At 43.5% G+C, this 16,761-nt stretch overlaps 1 protein-coding gene across 3 annotated transcripts in view; it reads left to right on the top strand.

The window, feature by feature from the left end:
* Positions 1 to 7,965: 7,965 nt before the first annotated feature.
* GABRB2 (gamma-aminobutyric acid type A receptor subunit beta2) overlaps positions 7,966 to 16,761 on the top strand; it is a 477,172-nt gene continuing 468,376 nt past the window's right edge. For all 3 annotated transcript variants that reach the window (XM_033927785.1, XM_033927783.1, XM_033927784.1), the window contains exons 1-3: positions 7,966 to 8,079; positions 8,206 to 8,297; positions 9,149 to 9,216. In XM_033927785.1, coding sequence (XP_033783676.1) covers positions 8,003 to 8,079; positions 8,206 to 8,297; positions 9,149 to 9,216 — 237 coding nt within the window. In that variant the 5' untranslated portion in view covers positions 7,966 to 8,002. The remainder of the gene's footprint in view (positions 8,080 to 8,205; positions 8,298 to 9,148; positions 9,217 to 16,761) is intronic.

The raw sequence follows: 16,761 nt of genomic DNA on the forward strand, positions 1-16,761 counted from the left end.
ATAGTTAGATGCTATACTAAAAATTATCCCCCCCCCCCCCCTTCCTGAATATTGAACTTATAAATTTAAGGGAAAAAATGGCATCTATTCATTACAATATTTTGTTAACGGCTCCCACACATCTTGAAATTTCCTTAAATAGGGGTAGCTGCTGTGTAGGAACGGATTTAAACTACTGCTAATTAATGCATATTTTTAATGTTTTGTAGGAGAGATTGACACAACTAAGAAAAAATATAATCGGATTCTCTGAGGAAGCCACTTTGGCGAAACATGTCAGAAACTGTGCATTGTTCCCAGAACAAATTTAAGATAAGTGTTATAATGCCGTTGTACAGGGCCATGGTGAGACCTCATCTGGAGTACTGTGTGCAATTCTGGGGGCCACATTACAGTAAAGATGTGCACAGAATTGAATCGGTTCAGCGGACGGCCACCAGGATGATCTCGGAGCTCAAGGGTCTCTCGTACGAAGAGAGACTGAACAAATTGCAGCTCTATACTCTCGAGGAACGTAGGGAGAGGGGAGACATGATCGAAACATTTAAGTACCTCACGGGACGTGTCGAAGTGGAAGATGATATTTTCTTTCTCAAGGGACCCTCGGCCACAAGAGGGCACCCGCTCAAACTCAGGGGCGGAAAATTTAATGGTGACACCAGAAAGTATTTCTTCACAGAGAGAGTGGTTGATCATTGGAACAAGCTTCCAGTGCAGGTGATTGAGGCAGACAGCGTGCCAGACTTTAAGAATAAACGGGATACCCATGTGGGATCCCTACGAGGGTCAAGATAAGGAAATTGGGTCATTAGGGCATAGACAGGGGGTGGGTAAGCAGAGTGGGCAGACTTCTATGTTTCTATGTTATTTGTCATTTTTGAGTAAACAATGAAAATTTGTTCCAGTTAAGTAATATAATAGTACTATAAAGTGCAGTGAAAGACTAAGGGGTTTAACGCGCGTAATACCATGCGTTAAACCGCCTGCTGTGCTAGCCGCTAACGTTAGTTTTTTAGCCGGCCGCGGGGGTTAGCGCGCGATGAAATGTCCAAAGCGCTTGATATAAGGAGCCCTAAGAGCCTGTTTTACAAAGCTGCACTAGCGGCTGCAGCGCGGTAACGGCCCCGAAGCCCATAGAGATTTAAAGGGCTTTGGGGCTGTTGCCGTGTGGCTTTGTAAAACAGGCCCTAAGAGAAGTGCATTTAGGGGCATGTCCGCAGTTGTGTTTTCTCTACCGTTAAGGTTCTGAGCACTTATAGTAACATGGTTGAATCATTTCCACTGAGATATTTGCTGATCCTTTTTTTTGTTAAATATTCATAATATACAGCTGCCATTGTCAGCCATCCATCCATCCAAGATATGTTCAGAACTGATTGGGCTGGCATTCCCAAATATTTAATTTATTTTTTAATTTAATTTAATTCTTATATACCGCTAATAACCATGAGGTTTCTAAGCCGTTTACAAAAATAGAAACATAGAAAAAGACGGCAGATAAGGGCCGCGGCCCATCTAGTCTGCCCACCCTAATGACCCTCCCCTATTTAATTCTGTGTAGAGATCCCACGTGACGATCCCATTTCTTCTTAAAATCAGGTACGCTGCTTGCTTCGATCACCTGAAGTGGAAGAGTATTCCAGCGATCAACCACTCTTTCGGTGAAAAAGTATTTCCTGGTGTCGCCGCGCAATTTACCGCCCCTGATTCTCCATGGATGTCCTCTTGTCGCCGTCGGACCTTTGAAAAAGAAGATATCCTCTTCTACCTCGATACGGCCCGTGAGGTATTTGAACGTCTTGATTATGTCTCCCCTCTCTCTGCGTTCCTTGAGTGAGTATAGGCGTAATTTATCCAGCCGTTCCTCGTACGGGAGATCCTTGAGTCCCGAGACCATCCGGGTGACCATCCGCTGGACTGACTCAAGTCTCAGTACATCCTTGCGGTAATGAGGCCTCCAGAATTGTATGCAGTACTCCAGATGGGGCCTCACCATGGATCTATACAACGGCATAATGACTTCAGGCTTACAGCTGACGAAACTCCTACGTATACATCCTATGATCTGCCTAGCCTTAGATGAAGCCCGCTCTACTTGATTGGCAGTCTTCATGTCTTCACTGATGATTACCCCTAAATCCCGTTCCACAACAGTCCTTGCTAGGATCTCGCCATTTAGGGTGTAAGTCTTGCATGGATTTTGATTGCATTAAAAGATACAATAAATAAAAATAAATAAGATAGGTACTTGGAAATTCCCTAACTGTTCCAAAGGCTCACAATCTAACTAAAGTACCTGAAGAAACAATTTATGAAAAGTAAAGATAAAAATATAAAGACAGAGGTAGAGATAGAGATAGAAATGAATATTCCAACAAGATGGCGGCCAGTTAGGTCATCTTCTGTGCTGTCTCCCTTGTCCTGCTTTTGTTTTTGTTTTATTTTGGCTTTGTTGATTTTTCTTTTAAATTTCTTTTTTGTTGGTTTTTTGTTCATGACGTTTATATGAAGCCTCCCTATGGCCACATTTAAGACAGGTTCCATCTGTTGGGAACCCTATCTTTTTGGCTCTTGCCAGATAAATGTACATCTGAGTAAGAAATTTACAATGTAAATCCTATAGCTGAACGCTTTCTGCCAGTCACGAGCCTTCTCGCAAACTCATAAGGAGGCTCTCCAAAGTACAGTCCCTAAAATCCCTTATCCTTCGGGCTACATTTGAGGCTAAAGGGGTTCTCTTCAATGGTTTCTCTATGCCTTCAAAATAGCGACCCACTAATCCTTTTGTTACTGCAAGCAAAGGCAATATTCAACAAACAGAGTATTCATCAAAATCTAAGTGCCAAGTTCTAAATAATGAATGATCATAATGTTGAAGTTGTAAATATCGGAGATTTTCATTTAATAGGCAGGAAAATTTCATGCAAAACATGTTAACTCCAAATCTTAATGCATTCTATTAAAAGGGTCCCGTAGATTATAAACACTCTGGGGGCAGGGGAATGTTTACTGTTCCTGATTCTACCCCACCTTGAACTATTACTGAAAAAGGTGTGGGCAAAACTCAAATAAAAACATTGCACGATCACTGCTATAGTTTGGGGAAACCTCCCCTCATTTGCAGCACCCTTTTAAGGGGAATGTGTAGCACTGTGGTTAGAGCGACAGCCTGAGCACCCTGAGGTTGTGGGTTCAAATCCATCCTGCTCCTTGTGACCCTGGGCAAGTCACTTAATCCCTCCAGTGCCCCAGTGTGAGCTTGCTGGGACAGAGAAGGAAAAATGCTTGAGTAAACCACTTAGGATATAAGTGGTATATAAATGCAAAAAATAAATAGTCCTGCCTTCTTAAGTTAAAGCTGGGCCATGATCAGAAATTCTCATTAGGCCTGTCCTTAACATGGCAATAGGCACCTTTCTCCTTCCAGGCCTGTCTCAATTAATTTTTCTAAAAATTGCTCAATTTCACATTGGCAAAAAAATCTTTGGATGGGCAATGAGTCCAGGGTGAAGAGAAGAGCAACCACTGTAGCTTCTTTTAAATTTCAGCACAGTAAGCCTAATGATCTTCTTAGCTGGTAACCAGCCTGTCTGAATCCCACTCTTTCCTATATTAAGAAATTCCTACATATCAGTATGTTGCTGTATCACCTCTTAGTTCATTATGAACTGTTGTGATCTGTTAGTGTTCTTCCAATTGTTACATCACGTGATGAGTGGAGTACTTGAGACTCAGGGCTGCTAGATTCTCAAAACTTCATGACAAAAACCGATGGATCGCTGTTGCAGGTGTTATTGTAGCGATTTCAAAAAGGTGAGTCCTTCTCGCAAAACCGTGTATGCAAATGAGGTTGGCGGAGAGTAGTGAAGGTTTGCTAAATTTACATGAGATGGCTTGCTGGTGATAGTGATCGGCACATGCGCAGAATAGAAACATAGAAACATAAACATAGAAACATAGAAAGATGACGGCAAAAAAGGGCCACAGCCCATCAAGTCTGTCCACTCTACTGACCCACCCCATTAGATCTGAGTGCTAATACTAGTACCTTAACTCAGCCCTCGTAGGGATCCCACGTGGATGTCCCATTTATTCTTAAAGTCGAGAACGCTGGTGGCCTTGACCACCTGCACCGGAAGTTTGTTCCAGTGATCCACCACCCTTTCTGTGAAGAAATACCTCCTGGTGTCACCGTGAAATTTCCCTCCTCTGAGTTTGAGTGGGTGCCCCCTTGTGATCGAGGGTCTCTTGGGAAAGAATATGTTGTTTTCCACCTCGACACGACCTGTGATATACTTAAATGTCTCAATCATGTCTCCCCTTTCCCTGCGCTCCTCTAGAGTGTAGAGCTGGAATTTGCCCAGTCTTTCTTCGTATGAGAGACCCTTGAGTCCGGAGACCATCCTAGTGGCCATCCGCTGGACCGACTCAGCTCGAAGCACATCTTTACGGTAATGTGGCCTCCAGAATTGCACACAGTACTCCATAAAAGAAGCGTAAATGTGTGCATGTGCCAGGAAAAGCAACGACCTAAATAAGTCTTCGATTGCAGATAATTCAAGGACTTGTGCTAACATCCGATTCTGAAACCGTGGGCCGGTTTGTTTTTTTTTTTGTCTTCAAATTTTATTTTCAGTTTCAGAATCGGATGTTAGCACAAGTCCTTGAATTATCTGCAATCGAGGACTTATTTTATGTTCCCTGTCGCGACAGCAGCATAGACTCCTGAGGCAGGCCCTCTGGGGGCTGAAACACGATCGTGTCGCGTCATTGCAATAAAGGAAATTGAACATCTAACAGTCACCTTCGTTGTTGGTTTTCTGCCTTCAAATTTTATCATGAATCACAGCTAGAAACACATAAGACACGGCTACAATGCACGCGCTCAAGAAGTGTGCTTTAGTTCACCCCTCCCCCTCAAAAAAAAATACTATAATTTATGTGAAAAAATAAACAGGGACAGATTTTTCAAATTAAGGGGATCAACAAGTACAAGGGGGCACTCAGAGAAATTGAAAGGGAAGAAGTTTAGAACAAACGCTAGGAAGTTCTTTTTCACACAGAGGGTGGTGGATACATGGAACGCGCTACCAGAGGATGTGATAAACAGGAGCACGCTACAGGGGTTCAAAGAAGCTTTGGATAGGTACTTGGAAGACAAAGGGATTGAGGGGTACAGATAAGAGTAGAGGTAGATTATAGGGATGGGATTAGAGGTAAAATTATAAAATTAATCAGGGATCACTGTTCAGGCACTAAGCCTGATTGCCCGCCGCGGGAGCGGACCGCTAAGCAAGATGGACCTCTGGTCTGACTCAGCGGGGGCAACTTCTTATGTTCTTATATGAGCTACAGTCAAAACACATACCAGAGATGTGCTTTTCACAGTACTGGCACCCCCTGGACCAGTCACTGATTTTTGGTCACCAAAAGCCAACGCTGCGCTTGGAGAATAACCTGGGAATGTTGAAAAATCCACCGGAGTGTTCATTTAAATATTGATGAGTCCATTTGTATGGCAGAATTGGAGACTGCTAGGAAGCTCCGAAAAGACCAGGGTAAGCCGTTTTGATAATCCGCCCCTAAAAATACATGCATGCTAAACCAGCTGGAACTGGTTTAGCGACCACGTTAAAGGCAACCTTAAGTTTTGAGAATCTGGCCCGGACTGATGACACAAAACAGTGTAAGCGGGAAGGGGTAAAACGCGGACCTGGCGGATCTAAACCCGCACGTCCTTAAAAATCTGAGGTCCGTGCCGCCTGTAGTTAGTTTCTGGCTCTGACAGACCTCGGTGACAATTTAGCGCTGACGGATCCGTCTCGGCATAGGGAGGGGAAAAGTATTAGGATCCGTCAGCGCTACAATGTCACCGAGGTCTGTCAGAGCCCATTTACTGGGGCTGCAGGAAACCAGTTCAAAGGATTCGTTTTAGAGCCGCTCCAGCCCTAGCACTAGTCTCTGGCTCGGACAGACCTCGGTGACATTGTAGCGCTGACGGATCCTAATACTTTCCCCTCCCTATGCTGAGATGGATCCGTCGGCACTAAATTGTCACTGAGGTCTGTCAGAGCCATAAACTAACTATAGGCGGCACGGACCTCAGATTTTTAAGGACGTGCGGGTTTAGATCCGCCAGGTCTGCGTTTTACCCCTTCCCAGTGTAAGCCAAGGCATAGCAGTTGCAGAGAAAGACATTGTGCTCTGGGCACCCAATCGTGGTTGCTATTTTGGTTTCATGGCAGGCATTCACTTTGAGAATGGAATAGGGACCTAGTTCAATAAGCACAGCGGGTTACCAACCTATTTACAGCAGCTGGAGCCCCTAGCTTGTCCTGGCACAGCAGGGGGCTCCTATCGACAACAGTTTTTACTGGTTCAAGTTTCGGATGTTAATAAAGCTGCAGCCATTAACCCAATAGGTCTCTGTTACTGGCATATGTTTTCCTCCATTAAAACGTTGCAACACCTTAGGACTGTGCGTGCTAAGCTGAGAACATTCTAGGATTTATTCTGTGGTGTCTGACTTGTAATTCCATTTTTTTAAAAAAAGAAAAACAGCCGCCAGTTACTCATACAATGAAGTCAACTCAAACAGTTGCCTGAAAACCTTATTTATTAAAAGCATTATTTAAACCATATATAGTTGCTTACCTGCATAGTTCTCTAACTTGAGAAAGGCTATTATTATTATTTTGTAGGAGAGTTTCAGGACCCTTAGCTTTTTTAGAGGGGACCAGGCTGGTGCACAGAGCAGATCATCAAATCATGCAAAGCGGTATGCCCTCCACCCTGGGGAATTAAAATCATCCTGAGAAGGGCAGGCCTAGCTGGAGCAAAGCTTTCCTAGACCTTGAGAAAGTAGCCTTGTGTGAAAGCAAAGCTGCTCCAGGTACAGCTCTAGTTAAGTCTCTACCAAGGGAAGGTGCTGGAGAGCTGAGTGATCACTCCTCTCTTGGAAGTTTACACGACCTGAAAGGAAAGAGTGAGATGCATTTTTGGGTGTTGAATGCTTTGGAAGTTTGCAGAGTGTCAAACCAGCAAGGAAGAGGATGTGTGTAAGACTGCAGGGCTGGGACTCATGCTTCATTGGGGATATAGCACTGCAGAAACGCTGAATTGACATTCTGAATGATTTAGCTTGATTTGGTACATAAATATATCTTGACTATTTTCCCCTCTTCTTCCGTGCTCCTTTTTTTAAATTATGTTTTGCTTGCTGGTTAAGAGTCAGAATCCCTTTCTTTGCCTTCTGTTGATCATTTCATACGAGTTGGGTTCCATAATATCCACCTGGTCTATAGCATAAACCCAATCCCAGAAGTCCTATGAGATTAAATCGTATCCCTGGCACCACTATTATCATTTCTATAGTGCTGAAAGGCGTACGCAGCGCTGTACACCCCCTCCCCCCCCCCGTTAAAATCTCCTAACACACAGCACGTACCATTCAAATCACATGTAACCAGCAATATTTTGACACTGCCGCTGCTTCCCCCCCCCCTCCGGCTGTGTGCATCTTTGCCACTCCCCCCTTCTCCACTTAAATGCATGAACAGGCTCAGATCCTCCCCTATCCCTCCCCCCCCACCCTGAACTGCTTCAGTAGAAACCAAAATCAAGCCAAATCCCTGGCTTTGCCCACCAACCCCCGACCCCCTCTCTGCCTGCCTCCTTCCTCCCTCGCTTCTTCCTCGGATTCCGCAAGCTGTGGCAGGGACGTGCATCCGCCACTCTCCAACTTTCCTATCCCCCCCCCCCCAAAAAAAAATAATGCACTCAGTCTTTCGGAGGGGGACTTGTTCGAATGGGTGTTCTTTCCTTCCCCTTTAATTTTTTTTTTTTTTGCAAGAAAATTTGTTCATCTCCAGCAGCAACCACTGTGCCTTTAGAGGTGGTAAGCCCTGCGCATGCGCCTCACATTAGAATTACTGCACTGGCCAGAATAAGTAGGATCTCTTTCTCTTCACTGAAATCCTAAATCACCTCAAAAGCCAAAGGCATGCTGAGAGTCCGGGGAAAGGGTTACGCTGGAATCTGGTCCTTCCCTTTGATCATAGCCGCAGTCTGTGCGCAAAGGTAAGTGCCTGAAACCCATCTTTTCTGCACTTTGCATTGGACTGGTTCTCTTCCTGAGACTGAGATGCACTGCAGAGAGCTGAATCCATCCATTCTAGGATCTGCCTTTCTTTTTCTGTCTTCTAGTGTCAATGACCCCAGCAATATGTCATTGGTTAAAGAGACTGTGGATAGACTGTTGAAAGGGTATGACATCCGTCTGAGGCCAGATTTTGGAGGTAATTCTCTTGTTTTCCTAGAAGCTGTTTTCAGTGCTGGTCCTCCTGCTTTAATAGCTTTCTGCTTTCTCTGGGTGATCCAGTTAACTAAGTTAAGCTTATGACTTCTCAGCTGAGCAGGAATTGCCCTATGGTCTCAACCTCTGTTGAGGAGTCATATTTTCAAATCCTCAGTTTTCTTCTCTTCTCAATTAGTTATCAAACCATTCTTACCTATTTGATATTTGACTGAGAGGTTAGGTTGAAAAAAAAAAAATTGTTTTTGGTTTGTACCAAAAATAGTTTCATGATTAAATCTAACTTGGTGCTGGATTGGACCTGGTGTTGCAACAGGAGATGTGGCAGTTAACTGAGAAAAAAAAATTAACCCTTTGACATCTTCACCATGGAAGAATTGTCATTCGTTAGTCCTGATTTTTATTTTTTTATCTATAAAAGTATAGAGAACATAGGGCAGCACACTTGATGCTGCAATAACAGAAAGAAATATTATATTTGTCTCCTCCTTCATTATGTGTTGCCTGCTTTCGGACAGAAAGAGTTAATATGAAAAGTGGGTTTTTTTTTAAATCTCAAGCAAATATTGAAGATATTTATATTCCATACCTTCATGTATGCATATGTTTCTCACAGTCTATATAAATACACATTACTGATATGTAATGACATTTTCATGAATTTTACATAAAACCTCCCCTGAGACACAGGAGCAGAACTGTGTGTGACTTGTCAGGTGGAGTCAAGGCATTTTGTTACCTCCGAGCCCTTGATTTGCTAAATGAAGAGAACACTAACATACAAGGGTTAAGTTCTTTGAGATCACAGTTGTGCACTGTTTTCTTGGTTTACAGGTCCCCCTGTGGCTGTAGGTATGAACATTGACATTGCCAGTATTGATATGGTTTCAGAAGTCAATATGGTGAGTATTTCCATTCTCTTTAATATCTCTCTCCCCCCCTCTCCCCACAGACGCTGATAAGGATGACAATTTGTAACAGTATGATTATTACTCATCAGAATATATTTTCATTTGCATGATGGCTCAGAGCATGGATTGATTAAATCTTCGTCATTCAGAAACCCCCTGAAGCTTTTATTTTTGGGGGTTTGGTTTTGCATGTCCCATTGGAGACTTATTTTTATTCTCTGAAGTTAGCGCTGGTTGGCTTTTACGTTGGTTGATAAGGAATGCCAGTGGTCATAATAAGGTGCAGATTTCTGAAATAGGTAACTAGGGTATGGTACCTTTTGGTTTAGGATGTGAAGATTTCAAATATTATCTTATAGTGGGGACAAAAGTTAAATACTTGGGATGATGTGTTTAGATTTAAACAGCTCTTTTGTAGTTCTAATCACAGGGTGCCTAGAATGCATGCAGTTTATAGGTAGGCTCAGTATATTAGATGCCACTTTATGGCAGCAGAAAGCATTATGGAGCAAATACTATACATCGGTATTTACCTTGTCTTGCTTCATGCAAGAGCACCCCCTGCTGACATCATTGTTACAGTGCAGCAAATGGACAAATTATAATAAAACAACCATAGAGGCTTGTTCTTATAAGATGGATTTTTTTTTTTTTTTTAATTTGAGTTTTCTATTGCTGAAACCACAATTTCTTCGAAATTAATAGTTCCACATATTCTGCATAGTTGCCATACTGTGGATATATAGTATACATATCAAGGGCTGTAAATAAATACATATTCAACAGAAAATGTGAAGTTAATGCATGTGATAATTGTAGAGTTGCTAAAAGTGTTTATTATAAGGATGATCTCCAGTAAAAAAAAAGATATAACCCACTGATGGTGCCTTATTGATTTAAAATTAGTATACAGTTCTTAATCTTTACATGGCTAAGGGAAAATATGCTACTACATGTATTAACCCTGTTTGGATGTAGAATGTCAAATTTAATGTTACCAGAGGGCTATATGCAGAGTACGAGTTACTAGATGTCATGTGAGGTCAGACTGAATGTTTATTGACAGTTTTTTTGTTTCTTTTATTGATTGTACTCTTTTGAAACATACAAAGTGTAGTGGCGTCTCCCTTTTTCTGCTCCTTAAAGTGCATGCATGCTCATTGATGCATGCCTAAACCTAGGAATTAATGCATTACAATCAATCTGTATGCGGTAGAAAGTTCTGATGCACATACAAATTGGAGTGAAAATGAATGTGTGACATGAAATGGGGAAACCACCTGAAAATGAGGAAAGATGTGGAACCCCCCCCCCCAAGAAACCAGAAATGTTTTAATCATGCACATCCCTAATATTTAACTCTTTCTTTACTAGAAAGGAATCGGTTTAAGTCGATAATGAGATTTGAATTCCTATTAGCTAGGAGAGAGGCTCATGATCTGGAAGGAAAATGGGCAGAACAGCTGCCGAAGTGTTTCCCTACTCACTGTAGTTGTCTGAAAATATTTCACATTCTCGGGCTGAATATTAATCAGATAGCACAAATAGCTGCATGGGAAACAGAGCCGATACCGGTTACGTGCACAGGCTTAAAATATTTTTTGTTTAAATTGGGGCATTTGTCACAATTGTATTTATTTAATTTGTCTTCTCCCCAAAGAGCTCAGAGCGGGTTACAGGTGAATAAAGAGTTTCAGTTTGCCAATGTGGGTATTTTTCAAATTTCTTTCACACATTCATCTTAATAAAAAAAAAAATTAACACGTTAGAATTAATACATTCTGATAAGCTTACCCTCCCCACCCCCTGTTTTTCAAAGCCATGCTTGCAGCTTCTGCGCACTAATGTCACCGAAGCCCATTAATTCCCAACGGGCTTCAGTGCGATTATCGCAGGCCTCTGTAGTAATCAGCTTTGTAAAAGAGAGCTTTAATGTGTTTTAATTAATAAGTTAATGGACTTTAAGTTGATTTAGCATGCACCAAGGGCTCCATTTACAAAGCCGCGTTAGGCTTTTTTATCGCTGGCTGCGGCAGTATTAGCTCTTACGCTCACAGAATTCCTATGAACATTGGAGCTGATACCACCACGGCCAGCGATAAAATAGCCTAACATGACTTCGTAAAAGGGGGGATGGGCAGTGACGTAGTAAGAGGGGGCAGGGCGGTCCACCTTGGGCACCATCTTAGAGAGGGCACGGGAACCCGTCCTCCTCTCTGCCCCCCTGCCGCGCAAGGGCGCCACTTCCCTTCCCCTATACCTCTGTGACATTCCTGATGTGAGCAGCGACCCCCAAGTTGCTGTCGCGCCAGCATCGGCTCTTCCTCTGTCTTCACTTCCTGGATCTGTCCCTAGGAAGAGACGTTGGAGGAAGAGCCGACGCTGGCTCAACAACAACTTGGAGGTTGCTTCTCATGCCAGGAATGTTACAAAGGTATGGGGAAGGGAAGCGGTGAGGGGGCGTGGAAGGAACATGTGGGGGAGGGGGCAGGAGAGGGGTGCCACCGCCCCGGGCATGCCTCACCCTTTCTACGCCACTTGTGGGGGAGGGGTAAATTTATTAAAATGAACTAATAAACGGAATGGCTGATAACAAAAGTATATCTCTAATGCCAGTGAAAATTATGGAATAGGGAAAAATATACCCAGACTTTAGAGCAGTGGTCCCCAACCCTGTTCTCGAGGACCACCAGGCCAGTCGGGTTTTCGGGATAGCCCTAATGAATATGCAAGAGAGAGAATTGCATGTAATGGAGGTGCCAGGCATGCAAATCTGCTCCATGCATATTCATTAGGGTTATCCTGAAAACCCGACTGGCCTGGTGGTCCTCCAGGACAAGGTTGGGAACCACTGCTTTAGAGTATCCACAAACCTTTTACCTATGCTTGTAGCGTGATGGTAAACCTACTATGAATGTAATAATTATCATAGCAGTGCAGCAATTTATACTAGTGGCAAGACTTGGTTTTAAATTTTGTATCAGATCTCACTTGTTCTTCAGTGTAAGAATTTGAATATTAGCAACCGTTTTATGATGGTCTAACTCAGGGATCTCAAAGTCCCTCTTTGAGGGCCGTAATCCAGTCGGGTTTTCAGGATTTCCCCAATGAATATGCATTGAAAGCAGTGCATGCACATAGACCTCATGCATATCCATTGGGGAAATCCTGAAAACCCGACTGGATTGCGGCCCTCAAGGAAGGACTTTGAGACCCCTGGTCTAACTCAATATGGGGCCCTTTTGCTAAGCTGTGGTAAAAAGTGGCCTTAGCCCAATTTTCGCTATTAATGGTCATGAATTAAGGTTGCCCTTTGCACACGGCCATGAAAAATAATTTCCACGTGAGCACCTAGAGATGCCTGTTTTGTAGGCAGTACGGGCTCATGTGGTAATCCCGCGCTAATCAGTTAGCAGGCAGTAATGTGGACATACTAACTCATTACGCCTGTTCTCTGTTCCCTAGATATTCCTCCTTCAACAAAAATTTTTTTTAAAAATAGCTTTTGCATGTGGTTAGCACCGACCAATTTGAAACTTATCACAGGATGCCTGAGTACTTTCTGCTTTAAGTCATTTTAAGCTGCGGTACCGCATTTGCAGAATCCTTTGTCACTTCTTTTTCATAGTTCCATAATAGAAAACACCTTTTATTAGACTGTCCGCTGAAAGTAAACACATCTAATACAGCCTCACACTCCGTCGCTACGTTTGAACAAGTACAATGGACCTCATACACCCGGGACACTAGTTAGGTATTTTCATGTCCTTAATGGGGTGATGTTTCATCATTGGTCCTTAATGTACTGCCCCAAACTGTTCAGTATGTATTTAGTGTATGCATGTGCCTTAAAAGGTGACGAGAGCAGTTAACGCGTTTAGTCTGACGCAGGGCGTACAAAAGTAGCACTCCGGACTGAACAGATGGCTGTTCTTAGTGTCATGCTACAGAATCGAGCACAGAGAAAGCAGCACTGCCCCTGAGGAAACGGCGGTTAAGCTACTGTCGGGCTAAGCAAGTTAAGTGCTCTTTATTTACATGTGATGCGCTCAATCATCTTTTAAGGCACATGCATACACTAAATAAATATCGGACAATTCCAGACAGTACTTTAAGGACCAACGATGAATACACCACCCCACTAAGGACATCAAAATACCTAACTAGTGTCCCAGGTGTTTGAGGTCCATTGTACATGTTCAAACGTAGCGACGGAGTGTGAGGCTGTATTAGATGTGTTTAACTCGCAGCAGTTGGACTGTAGAGTTTTTGTTTCAGTAAACAGTATTTCTCTTTTTTTGTGTTGCCTTTTATTAGACTGACACTGATGTTGAGGGTTGTTAAATCATGCCATCACTGGAGTAAGCCACCTTGTATGCGTTAGTGTTTGCAGTTTTAAATAGCCGATTAGCAAGCTGCATATTAATGTCCTCTTTGCTTAAGATACTAAATTAAGGACTCTTTTTACTAAGTAATTATGTGAGCACAAAGAAAGAAAGAGACTTTATACAGGACTGAGATTACTGGAATCATTTTGCTTTTCACTGCCTATGCATTTGGGTAATTATTTTGTATACCGATATTGTCTTAAGTTAAACATATAAAAAATGTAAGTCTCCCTCCAACTTAGGAATCAAGGAAACTCTTATATCTTGGCATCCCAAGTCCTCGAAATTTTCTTCACACTTCTACCTCTATCCCTCTGTTGTAGTTCCTTCCTATTTCTCCTACTGTAAACCGCGTCGAGCTCTACGAACGTGGAGATGATGCGGTATACAAACCTAAGGATTAGATTAGATTAGATATGAAACAAATTTTACACTCCTGATACTATTTGACATAAAGTGTGATTGGTGACGCATGGTGGCCTACATTATAGAATAATCAAGGGTTACAACACAACATATGTCGAAGCTCGAATACTCTTATTACTGTTGAAGATGAATAAAACACGGCGTGTACCAATCGCTGCTGCAAACCTAAAAGGGTGGAGAAAAAACTGCTTCAGAGTAAACGCGCACAGGGTGTGCATCTTTCCCTGAAGCAGCGGTCTTGACCGGCGAAACAAGAATTCTTGTTGGGTTTTTGGTGTGGAGTTACACTGTTCTTTGGCCAACGCATAGAAGCTTTGAATTGCGGGTGTGAATGAAACTGAAGCCCTGATTTACCGAACTGCACCAGACAAGTTTAACCATTGTGCACCCCTTAGCCACACTTAAGAACATAAGAACATAAGAAGGTGCCTCCGCTGGGACAGACCAGAGGTCCATCTTGCCCAGCGGTTCCACTCCCGTGGCGGCCCATCAGGCCTATCACCTGAACAGTAATCCCAGACTAATTTTGTAACTTACCTCTAATCCTCTAATACTATCCATATAGCCTACCTCTACTCCTATCTGTATCCCTCAATCCCTTTGTCCTCTAGGTACCTATCCAAACCTTTTTTGAAGCCCTGTAGCGTGCTCCTGCTTATCACATCCTCTGCGCGTTCCATGTATCCACCACCCTCTGGGTGAAAAAGAACTTCCTGGTAAACCTTTCCCCTTTCAATTTCTCCGAGTGCCCCCTTGTACTTGTAGTTCCCCATAATTTGAAAAACCTGTCCCTATCTACTTTTTCTACACCCTTCATGATCTTGAAGGTTTTTCTATCATGTCTCCTCTAAGTCTTGTGAGTGTCCTCTCTATTTTTATGCCAGTGACTGTGATTATCAAAAACAAAAGAAACCGTGGATGCAGGCTTTTTTTTATTCAATCAATTTGAAAAATGCAGACAAAATCCACATATGGATAAGATGGAGAGGACCCAACATGGTCTGTGTTTCGACAAACATGCCTTCCTCAGGGGTCCTAGGTAGTACTATAAGGCCAGAGAAAGCAAATGTGGAACATAAGATTTGCCATTGCTGGGTCAGACCAGTGGTCCATAGTGCCTAGCAGTCCTGCCTCACGCGGCAGCCCTTAGGTCAAAGACCATTGCCCTATTTGAGTATAGCCTTACCTGCGTACGTTCTGGTTCAGCAGAACCCTTTCTTGAATCCCTGGAGGGTGCTTTCCCCTATAGCATCCTCTGGAAGAGCGTTCCAGATTTCTACCACTCTCTGGGTGAAGAAGAACTTCCTTACGTTTTATACGGAATCTATCCCTTTTAACTTTAGAGAGTGCCCTCTCGTTCTCTCCACCTTGGAGAGGGGTGAACAATCTCTCTTTCTCTACTAAGTCAATTCCCTTCAATATCTTGAATGTTTCGATCATGTCTCCTCTCAGTTCTTCTCTTTTCAGAGGGAGAAGAGGCCCAGTTTCTCTAGCCTCTCATTAGATGCAGGGAAATCCAAGGCAAAAAAAAAAGTGGGGCAGGGACACCACACATCAGCTGCAGAAACAATCAGTTTATTGCAACATATAATAATAAAAGCATATACAGTGGTACCTCGGTTTATGAGTGCACCGGTTTGCGAGTGTTTTGCAAGACAAGCAAAACATTTGCAAAACCAGTGCCTCGGAAACCGAGCATGGCTCGATTTTACGAGCACCCCCCTGCCTCGAACCGGCACCCCCGCCACGATCCGACATCCCCCCCCCCGACATGATTGGGACACCCCCCCGCCACGATCCGACATCCCCCCGACACAATTGGGTCACCCCCCCGCCGCTTCTTTACCCTCATCTGGGCACTCTTGAAGATCAGCCCTTGTCTGCTGGGCCTTAAGCAATCTGAGCATGCTCAAGGCCCAGCAGACGAGGAGTCTGATCTTCCTAGATTGCCCAGATGAGGGTAAGAAGCGGCCGGGGGTGCCCAATTGTTGTCGGGGGATGTCGGATCGTGTCGGGGATGGTCGGATCGTGTCAGGAGGGGTGCCCAATCGTGTCGGGGGGGGGGGGTCGGATCGTGGTGGTGGGGGTACGGTTCGAGTTTAGGGGAGTGCCTGATCTCAGGGGGGGGGGACCTTCAAGGGGAGCATGCCGGTTCTTGGGGGGGGGGGGAAACGCATCAAAGCGAGTTTCCATTATTATCCTATGGGGAAACTCGCTTTGATAAACGAGCATTTTGGATTACGAGCATGCTCCTGGAACGGATTATGCTCGTAATCCAAGGTGACCACTGTACATATAAATAACTAAAACATAAGGCAAGCTTCACAGAGAGTCCTTAAATCCTTTCTGTACTGGACCCAACACGGTCCATGTTTTGGCTTAAAATACCTTCCTCAGGGGTATGTAGATAAAATCCAGTAGATGGTGCCATTGTGCTTGTAAAACCCCCAAAAGGAATGCTCTCGATCCAATATCAAAAGCTTGCCAGCAACACAATTTGATTGCTTGCAGCATTATTTTGACCCAAGCAATATGCTGTTGGGTCCTCTCCATCTTAGGCATCCGTGGATTTTGCCTGCATTTTTTTAAACTGACTGAATAAAAAAGCCTGCATCAAGAACATCATCTCCACGGTTTTTTTTTTGTTTTTGGTCTTAACATTCCCTGAGGAATCGTTGGTCTTTTTTCTTTAGTCAGTGACTCTGATTATGGCAGCACTGCA

Source organism: Geotrypetes seraphini, chromosome 18, assembly GCF_902459505.1.
Source record: "Geotrypetes seraphini chromosome 18, aGeoSer1.1, whole genome shotgun sequence".
NCBI classification, from domain to species: domain Eukaryota; kingdom Metazoa; phylum Chordata; class Amphibia; order Gymnophiona; family Dermophiidae; genus Geotrypetes; species Geotrypetes seraphini.